General features: G+C 33.9%; 1 protein-coding gene across 2 annotated transcripts in view; it reads right to left on the minus strand.

The window, feature by feature from the left end:
• Nucleotides 1-11,295, minus strand: part of ZEB2 (zinc finger E-box binding homeobox 2) — a gene marked incomplete at both ends in the record, with an annotated part of 125,557 nt that overhangs the window by 23,836 nt on the left and 90,426 nt on the right. Inside the window, one exon of one of the 2 annotated variants that reach the window (XM_084237347.1) lies at nt 10,052-10,123. The exons of the other annotated variant lie outside the window; for it this stretch is intronic. Within the exon in view, the coding sequence (XP_084093473.1) occupies nt 10,052-10,123 (72 nt within the window). The remainder of the gene's footprint in view (nt 1-10,051; nt 10,124-11,295) is intronic. 2 annotated transcript variants of the gene reach the window in all.

Consider the following 11,295-nt stretch of genomic DNA (forward strand, 5'->3'; position numbering starts at 1 on the left):
ATTATAATATCATAAAATTAGTATGTGAAAGTCAATGTAAATGTCTACTTCAATATAAATAAAACATTGTTTTTAAAACTTTTTTTCCCCCTCTATTTTTTGTTCAGTGTCCCTGCTCTTCTGAATGCTAGGTACTTGTTTTACTTATTTACTTAGGTGATTCACATCTGTCTGGGTCTACTGGGACAAAGAGAAAACATCATAAAATTTCTTCACATTTTCCACTCAAAATACTTATTTTAATTTTCCATTTAACATTTACAAAATATATTTTCCTAATTTAGACATAATCATATTCTTAATCATGTTCCTACAGGCACTCAATACAGAATAACTTTATGAAACATCTTGCAAAGGTGAATTTTTGTTCACGAAATTCATTAAAGGTGAACTTTTATATTAATAACTTTTATGGTTATAGTAAATAAAAAAAAGTCTCAAGCTTAACTTAGGATGAGAAGCCAAGAAAAAACTTTATTCACGGTTCATTTTGCTTTCCCATTTCACATAAAACTTGTTTATCTCCTCCTATGCTTAATGATATCCTCCTACATGTGTTCCACTTCTTCAGATTAAATGAAACTGTGTCATCCCTTGATAATATCCCATCGCTCACAGACCTTTCCAGCTGAGCTAGTCCTGATTTCATCTGTCTTAACAGACAGCAAAGAAGATGGGTCAAAGTATTCCTTGATTTACACTACTATTTCAAGTTAGCATTCCTACTTTATTAATTCACTCATCATTTATGTTTAATCCCTTATTAACTAACTCAACAGACAATATGTTTGTCAACCATCAAGGCTGTATTAACATTAAATCTACCAAGAGGGAAAATGGAAGAAAGCAAATTAACCTCTACCCTCAAAGAGCCTCCAATCTGGAACTATAGTTTTTTGAAGTCTATGTCATTCAATTTCACCATCATGTTTTATGACACTACCTAGGTAGCTCAAGTAAAATGATATTTGTTCCATATATATGCCATTACCATTATTCTGAGGCACTTCATTACTCCAGAGAGAGTCCATGCAGAATCCTGGCCAAATTGTGCTTTGCCCTTCTGTAGTCTAATGACATGGATAGCCACACGGTGGTACAGGACTAAACTTGGATAACACCAACTCTATAAACCAGAACTTGTAACTTTCACTCTCTGATTTCAACCTTTTGTCTTTGTTCATCATTTAGCTCCTTATCTCTCAGAAACGGGTACTTTATGATAGTTAGACCCTGAGTCCAGTTCACCCACTCTACTTTACTCGCTTCAGTTCAACTTGGAGCTTAAATTCACTTCCATTACTGTCTATTATACTTGTAACATTCTTGATTGCCGAACTAAAATCCAGCTCAGTTTCTCTGCTCTTAGAATATTCTAAATACCTAAGGAATCTTAAATAGTTGTGCAGATTCATTTGTTTATTTTATTGAAATAGGGTAGTCTTAATGATAATTTGATCTTCATAGAACTTCCACAGCCTTACTCTCAAGATCCACTCCTCAAGATTCCAACTCTGCTCCCATCTCCTTACTACGGTCACCTGATGAGTTCTTTTCCTACTTATTTCAAAGAATGGAACTCATATAAACTATGAGTTCCTTAAGCTACTTTAAGTTCAACTGCAATCTTTTGATTATCATTTTCCCTTCTTTTGATCTTATTGCTAAGAAAAATCTGTCTCTACCTACAGCCAAGGCTACCATCTAAAGCTATTTCCTCACAACTCATCTGATAGCCTACTGTAATGTCTTTTACCCATTCTTCTTATTCACTTTTAGTCTTTCTCTTTCTTTTGCACAAAGGCTGTTCAACAAACCGGTGCATTGAAGAAAACTTACCCTGAAACTTGTAATCTCTTTAAGATTTATATTCCCCTCTGCAATCGTTGACCCTATTATACTCTTTCTGAAGTCCTCTGCAATATTGAATACTTTTCACTTACTCCTACTTAGTTTGCTGTATTTCAAATTAACCATCTTAATATAATAATATAGTAATAATAATAATGTCTAACATCAGTTGAGCATTTAATATGTCCTAACCTGTGCTAACCAATTTATATGTATTTCTTATTCATCTACTATTATTTTATTTACCCAATTGAAGATAAGTCCTTAATAACAGATTATTCCTTGATCATTGTATCTTTCATGATGCCTAACAAAATGTCTTGCACTTAGTAGGGCCTCCCTAAGTGCATATTGACCTGAATAGTTAATGAAGCTATAATTATTTGTTTGTAAATTTTGCCTTCCTATATTATGATTTGATTTTTCCTATTGCACCATAAGATTCTGCAGTCCTTAAGGACTACATCTTCCTATTTCCTTCAAGTTTCTTTCTCAAGGCTCAGTTCAAATTTTGCACACAAAGAATATTCTGAAAAGAATGAATATTGGTATCTTAGTAGTTGTTAACAAATGACAAACATTTTATCATTTGTTTATTTGGTTGTTATCCAGGATAGGATTTTTTTTTTTTTTTTTAAAAAAGGATGTGACTCTGATGCTAGTCAGTGATCAAGTAAGGAAAAATCTTTGGCTGTTTCACAAACATTATATAAATACTACTAAATCCTTTTCTATATTAAAAAAATGCTAGAAAAGATGAAGATAAACCTAAACCATTCATTCCTTCTTGATTGCCATATTTTAATCTAAAGTGCATCAGAGTAGTAAAAAGAAATTTATCTAACAATTTGTTTGGGTAGTTTTCCAAGTTGTCAAAAGAATCTAATTGACAAAGGCCCTCAAAATGGACTAGTTAGTCCTTCCTTTGCAAATCTGTTAAATATTGTATTTTTGTTTTCTAGAGAAGTTAATGAAGAACCAGTGTGATGGGAAGAAACAGTTCAGAATGCATTTATTTCTTAATGAATAGAAGTGATTTAAAGCTTACTTGTAGCTTTAATTCCTACCATGAGACTTTGTACATAGGGAATTATTATTTCTACTTTGCTGATGTAAATATGAAGATTTATAATATACTGAAGTTCCTGCAACTAAGTAATTGGTAGAGACAAATTTCAAATGTAGTTTATCTTACTTTAGAATCTGGAGCATTATAAAAAACACTTGCCTTTCAAATTTAAAAGCATTTGCATATCATTCTTAAAATATTAGAGGCTTGCTTAATGACTATAGTGAGAGCCAATATAGTTAGTTCTTGGGCAATAATTTTCTTCATATATAAGATTAATAATTGAGACCTAAATTGGTCTTGCCCAGTTTCTAGATATAAGGTGTTTTTCTATTCCCAGCAAAAGAAGCAAAGATGCAGGTAGTTATTAATAGCTCTTTATAACTAGAGAACTAGATTGTCTGAGTAAATATAACTTTCACACATTCAAAGTAGAAAACATCAGGGGCCTATTTGGGTCTTGATGTGCACATGGATTTGCATTAATGCTAATGATCTCCACGAACCTGAGACAGATCCTTGTTACTACTAGCACATACACAAACTCATGTTTATTATGCTCCTAAGTTTTTCCATGTCTGTATTACAGAATAGCTTTTCCACACACTCTCAAAAATTCTACATTTTATTCTGAATTTTAATCTGACTCACTTGAAAGCTAGAGTCTTTGTTAAAAAGGGGGGGGGCATTTTTTTGTCTTAAGTGTTAAAGCACACAATTTTAATTTATTTTACTTTTTAAGACATTAAAACCAATGTGGAAATATTAAATGCAATGTGGAAAGTTATTAATATAAATCAGTATTTTCAATGCTTTATGTTACAAATCAATTTGCTGAGCTGCTCATCTAACTTTGCAGGGAAAAAGTAGTGATACATCCTTAGACTGTTGCTCTTTGCCTTTAAAAATTTGATTTCAAGGACTTAAATCCTGGTTTCACTCTCTGAAGTTACTGGACTTACTCCCTTCCATAGAAAGTGTTTTGCACTATTACAGCTTCCTTTCTTAGAGTCCATGTCTTCTCCACCAAATATTCATTCATTAATTTTATCAGTCAAAATGTGCACTGGATATGTTCACCACGGTACTGGATATTTTGAGACAAATGGAATAGTTGTTTTCTTAAAGCAAATATTTTGGAGGAGTTATTATGGCCAATATATTCATTATTTATTCAGTACCTTAACACACCTATGACGTCGACATCATGACAATTTGCCTCCATTTCATTGCTGAAGAAATCTCTTGTGCTCACAAAATTAACTAGATGAAATAGGTGCAAACAATATAAAGGAACAAGTCAGCATGTTAAAATTAGTGGTGTGCATCTGAGGTTTGTGGGATTTCAGAGGATGGAGAGATTGATGAGACTTGGGCATTAAAGAATGACCAGATTAAGGGGTGTGAGCTCACTCTGAAGAAGAAAAGGGCAGGTAGAGTTTGCATGCCTAAAGAAAAGGGGGTGAGAGAGTAGGGTCTCAAGGAATAGCACAGGCGATGATTCAGAAATTGGGATAAATATTCTTTTCTGATTTACCAAGGATTTGATATGATAGGAATGAGACACTGCTCTTAGAACAAAATAGAACAAAAGAAAACAAAATTATTTGTTCTATAGGAGTTCATTAATAACAGACTGAAGAACGTTAATTTTCCCCTATAGCTACTAAGGAACAAGAAAGCATTCTAAGAAGGGCATTTGGACAATGAGAAGAGTTAAAGGAGGAATGTGGACTGATGGAACAGAGAAGGATATGAAGCCTGGAGACCAGTCAAATGTAATTGAATCTTTTTCTTTTGGGAGACTAGAATAATGGGAGATGAACATGTCTAGTTTAATACCTTCAGGCCAGTTATCAAACATATGTCAACATGAAAATATAAAAGAGAAGCCCAACTATTGTTTGTCACTTCCTAATTTCCTCAAAAACTCTTTCTTATCTAGAGCAGTCTAGATAAAGTGACCAAGACCCCACATAATTCCTGCCCTCAAGTAGCTTACAATTTAGTGGGGCAAAACACACTTTCAGATGCTTAGATCGATGAGAGAAAATGAAGTAAATTCTATGAGAAGATCATCAAAGGAAGGAGTGGTTAATCCTACGTGGGAGGTTAAAATATTTTCCTGATGGAAATTAGGAAATGTGGATTAAGAAATTAAGAATGTGCAGGATGCTACCAGGCGAAAGAAGAATGAGTGCGTTTCTAGGTGGAGGGGAAACCATGAGTGAGTAAAGGTGTAAAAGTGGTAAAAAGCACTTCAGAGCTGGTCTGGGAAGTAATATTAAAAGTAAGGTGGAGTACGATCATGGAGGCTGCCAGCTCACCCTGAAGGCAATGGAGAACCACACAGGCTGAATAGGAAGTAGAGTGGGGAATGCACTACTATTATCCACCTGCCTTAGGGAAATAACTTCAAACTAACATTTTTAGTGTGAAGAATGGGCTAAATAAATTAGGGATTATAACTAGGGAAACTGGTTAAAAAGGCATTATAATAATTCAAATGAAATGAAAGGATTTAAGTTAGGATAGTGAAAAAAAGGGAGTAAAAACTAGTGATATAAAATATTTGTGACAATATACTTGATAGTTCTTGATGACAAATTAGATAAAGTATGTAAGTGTCAAAGGTGACACCATAGTTTCTGGCAGGGGTAGCTCCTCGGAGTGATGAAAAACCTTCTATAGTGAAAGGATATGTCAGCTAATTTAGATTTGAGTCCCAAATCTAGCTATGTGGAATAGTTAGAGCCATGTGGCAATTTTTTAAACTATGATTTCCTTGACTGTCAAATTACAGTTAAGGAATTGTTCTACAGAATAACTTTCAATTCTAGAATTCTGTAATTCACTTCAATTAAACCTTGTTCATTGTTTCTTACAGCTTGTACTCAGCGGAGTATACTAGAAGGAGATATTTTTATATTCTAAAGATTATAATTTTTTATGAAGTTAGTTAAATTTTACTACTTAGTAGGTTTGTAAAATTAAGGAGGAAATTCTGAGTTTTTTCCTTATTTTTATTTCCTTTCTTTTATTATGAAAATTTTGTGTTGACTATTCAGAGAAATATAAAAGTCTATTTTTGTCTTTCCCCAATAACCCATTCCAACAACACTTTTAATCCAAGAATTCACTTAATTTGTTCAAAATATGTCTACCTACTCCAGTGTCTGTTGGTTCTGCTTTTATTAGGAAAGAAAAAAAATATTATCTAATATTAGAGAATACCATATTCATTCAATTTAAAAATATATGTTGAGAACCTACTAATTTTAAGGCACTCTTAAAGACTATGTGGTAACCTAGGAAACAATCCGTGCTCTCAGAGTTTGAAATCTAGTTTGGGAAAGACTACACAGTATTTAATAGCAACCATAGGATTTATGGAAAGGAAAATTATTTGTTCTATAGGAGTTCATTGAAAGAAGATATCATTACAGGTTCAGAGTAGCATTAAGAGAAGAAGAGAAGTAGTAGGTGGATCTTGATCAGTAGAACTTAGATGGAGAGGAAGAGATGGCCCATTAAGAAGTAACCTCAATCAGAGAAGATATATTCTTTCAATACCACATGCATTGAGCATGCAAGAAGATGCTAAGGATAAGAAGCAGTAAACTTATGTTTGGGAAGAGGTAAGTATTTATTTTGTAAAGGGCAGTTGTAAACTGAGGATCACTAATAAATTCCTAATCACCACATCCAATGTATTTGCTCAGTATTCTTTCAAATTTAGTTACTTCAATCTTTTGATTGGATTGATTAATCCTTCCTTTTTGAAATGCTCTTTCTTTCCCTTCTAGAGGTTTATTTTTTTCTTGCTCTTGCAAACTTTTTTCTTTCAGTGAACTTGATTTTTCAGTACCCACTAAGAACTAAGGCCCCAGCTTTCTACTTGTTTGAATAAATATGTTCTGAATGATAAATCACATAGTCCCATGATACATCTGCATATATTTGCATGCCTCTCATCGCCCTAGCTCCAGCCCTGACTTCCTGGGTTTCAATTCCTCATTTCCATTGGACACTATCATACCCTCATCTATACACATATGTCCAACTTTTATATGCAAATGCTTCCATCTAACGACCAGCTCAAGCTCACCTCAAAATTGAATACTTTTTCTGTTTATTTAGAAATAGCAAGGATTGCCATATGCTAAACATGCAGATGTGTAATTGTGAAGCCATTTTGACTCCATCACCCAGAGAATCAATTGGTTGTTAAGAAGTCATGTTGCTAATTTTACCACTGTCACCACCCTAGAACAAGCTTTTTATCACTTCACACCTGAGTAACTACAATGACTTCCAGTTGGTCTCTCAAAGTCTGGTTTTTCCCTCACAGAAGTCACAATAGTATAATACAACCTTCTTTCGTCTGATGCTTTATATTCACCCTCATCTGGCTTTGCCTTAAATATCCACCTAATTGTGTCCAAGGACCCTCTGATTCTGCCAAATCCCTTTACCTATTATCCTCTGAGTAGGTATCACCTATTATCTTTTTTTTGTTCCCTCACACTCCTCTCGTAGAAAGTCCTTCCTTGCCCTTGTGACTACTGAAAATGAACTTATTTCAAAATTTCACCTCTTAAGTTCACCCTGGTGGCCTGGGGGTTAAGTCTCAGTGCTATGACTGCTACAGTCTGAGTTCAATCCCCAGCCAGGGAGCTAACCCACACATAGTGCAGCAGACCTCTCCTGTCTCACCTGCAGCTTCCCTTGGCAGTATATTTCAGAATCTGCTTGTTTTGTTCCCCACTCTGAGATGGGTGAATCTTCTCACTCCCCTCCCCTCCACCCCCACCTCTGGCCTACACCCTAGTTCTTCTATGCAAAAATAAAATAAAATAAAAAAGAAATAATTAAAAAATAAAAACAAAACAAAAAACAAATTTCACCTCTTCTGTGAAATTTCTTTTTTTATTTATGCATACAAGAACTGGGGTACAGGCCAGTGGTGTGGGAGTGAGAGGACAGAATGGGGAACAGAACAGACAGACTGAAATACACTGCTGAGGGGAGCAGCAGGCAAGGCAGGAGAGGTCTGCTACGTCATATGGGTAGCTCCCTGGTCGGGGATCGAACTTATGCTGCAGTGGCTGCGAAAAGCTTCATAGGTCGCGTCTTAACCCCTTGCGCCACCAGGGAGGCCCTTTCATGAAATCTTTCTGAGCATTCATCCTGTAAGATCTCTCCCATTCCGTAATTTGAAAAATTATGGGTCCTACCATTTGTTGCATATGTATCACATATTTTCATGCATTGTTTATTATCTTTTCTTGTATGTTGTATCATCTTCCAAATTAAATAATAACCATGTCTTAGACTTCCTGGATCATCTTCTACCACACATACACACAACAGGGAATGTATAGGAGACATTGATAGTGACTTATTTATAGACTAAAAGCATAAGAATACTAAGTAGTAAGTGGAAGAAGGATCTTAAAACCTGGTGTAAGAACAGTCAAAGATGATTTTTAAATCTTCTGAATAAAACAATTTTTATTAACTTCACTTAAGACTTTTAGTATATAAAACAGATATTAAATTGTTACTTTATGAAAAGAAATCACTTATCACACTTTAAATGCCCATCAGGTTAATAAAAATTAGCACTTTTCTACTTGAAGTTGAAATTTATCTTTAATTTATCATTTATCTTTGAAAGGAACATGCAGCCATTTTTGATCCCATGAGTTGGGACATTATAGAAAGTATAACAGTCATTTCGTCTTATTTCTATTTTAGAAAGTGATGATATCCCTGCAACACAGAATACTAAAACTAGAAATACTGTTAACAAGAATCTAGTTCAATTAATTCATGTTCAGGTGTAGAAGCTAAGTTCCAAAGAAGGTAGCTGTCTCACCTGGAACACAATCTCATTATTGCCAGAGCAAAAAATTAGGATTGTTCGTTTCTAATTCTATACCATGTCTATAATCCAATATTGCCATAATTTCATTTAAGTACCTTAAATTTATATTATCCAAATGAAAGAGAAATAACTACTGTTTTTCATTATTTCTTTATATCCAAGAAAATGAACCAGTGCCTAGTAAGTTATTAATAAGATTATTGTAAATAGAATCATAGCATGGGAAGTATATTATTATGTGTATCAACATAAGGAAGATAGGAATATCATTTTAATCATTTACATATCTAAAACTTCATAAAAAGAAAAGTTTTTTTCAGTGATGAGTGGGGTGGAAGCAGTTGTGTGGTTTTTTTGCTGTTGTTGATATGTTTTAGAAGATAATTTTACACTGGGCCCTATGCTAATATTTGTAAAGATAGTGTGGAGGATTGTTTGAAACACCAAAATTAATTAGTCTTATCCAGAAAAAGATAGACAAATATAGTGAGTCAATGTATATTTATACGGGAGATGTGAGAATTTAAGAGACAATGCTGTTCCTTTTTTGAGAAAGAATATGGAATGTCACAATTGTCCTAAAACTCCATGCTATCTCTCAATGCTACTCTGTGGTGGAGAGAGGAACAAAATAACACCTACTGCTTTTTTTACTGTTATTTTTTTTAACTTCATTGAAAAGAAGTGAGTTTGTCAATTCTTTTCTATAAAACTTTTGCCTAAGAACTTCAGAGGGGCTAGAAGTTACTGCAGTGAAGAAAGTAAAATGGAACACTGATGAATTTTTGAAGAATATTCATGGAAATTTAGTTTGTCTTTCTGAAAAACAACTTTATGTTTAAATGACATCATATTATTTGAATTCTCTGTGTTATCAAGTGGTAGCTAAAAGAGGCACCTTACATTCTTATTTTAAAATTATTCATGCAGTCTTTAAAATAAATATTACTATAAGAAATTTGTCCAACTCATGATTTGAAAGGGTCTATTTACACAGCTTCATTTTCTCAATTTTCACAGGCAAATTAAGGGTTTAAAAATAAAAGGTATATATTTGCTGAATAAAATACAGAAAAAAAAAAGGAGAATTTAGATTCAAAGTAAAACAAAAGACTTGCAAGGTTCGGCTTAGTTGTTAAGTCACGGAGATACAAACCGGCAGGTTAATGGTTCTTTCCCTGACTTACTAACTGCGCGTGACCCAGGACAAACATGATGTTGGTGTGATAAGTTTAACTTACCTGTACCATTGTTAACTGTGGTCTGGATCGTGGCTTCCGGCCCCATAGTGTCATAGTCTTCCTTCATTTCTTCTGTGGGGGAAAATTATCTTTAGCATTTGAAAACTGTAGAAAGGCTTACTATACTAAGCATGCCAACCACAGGAACAAGGAAGATTCTTTTAAAGGAAACAGAGAAAAGGCTTGTTGTAAACCTCTAAACAATAGCTTTGTTCAGGCAATTGAATGAATCCAATAGTGCTAGCTGCACAAGAACTTATTTACTTTAAGCATTACTGCAAGCTGTGAAAAACAGAGGTGCTTATTTGGGGCAAACGAAGGGCTTTTCTTCTAGTGGCAATTCTAGTGACAAACAGGGGGAAAGATATTATTTTTTCAATAAGAGTCAAAAGCAACTAAGTATTTGTACTTATGACGAGGCACGCTGGTTGCTTTGCCTCTGGTAACTCTGGATGATTAGTGGCAAGGCAGAATGTCTTACTTTATTTTCATGCTTTTTCCCCTTTTGGAGTAGCTATGATGATTCTAATCTATGCAAACATTTTTTTAAAAACCCAATTCTCTATGTCATACTTGGAATGTCCACTTTATAACATGAGCATCCCAGAGGTATTAAAAACACCTGTTTTTATGTAAACTTCTGGAACATACCTTCTTTATTCTTTTCCCTACCACTCCATAAATATCTCTCTCCCTTATCATGGATGCCCCAGTAGATAGTCACAGTCTTTTCCAGAAGAAAATCACACAGATATACTAACAGCTCAGTGTTTTGATATAGATGAAAATACGTTAACATTGAAACTGAGGACTCATAAATGATAAAAATTCATTTAGTAAAACTGCAATATTTTAAAATAGGGATACTTTAAGAAATAGGAGAACCCTTGAATTTTCTGCCTCCTGAATTGCAGAGTATGTGAGAAAGCGGATGACTGACAGTTAAAATTCTTCCAACTCAGTAAATTAAATATAAACTTTAAAAAAAGTATTTTTATAATAACAATAATGATAAGCAAATACAACCCACAATAATATGTCATTGTGATAATCATTTTACTGAAAACAAGAGATACTTTACAACTAGGACCCTGTGAATTTCCAAATTTATCCTGATCATTCTTTACTTATCATAGGGTAGTCATAATGTGACCACAGTAGTTTCTAGCAAAAATAAAATAAGCTTTACAAATAGTATAGTGCAGTAAATCTTTTTATGGCTTGAGAGCTGAAAAATCATGGGT

The sequence above is a fragment of the Talpa europaea genome (genome assembly GCF_964194135.1).
Source record: "Talpa europaea genome assembly, chromosome: 1".
NCBI classification, from domain to species: Eukaryota; Metazoa; Chordata; class Mammalia; order Eulipotyphla; family Talpidae; genus Talpa; species Talpa europaea.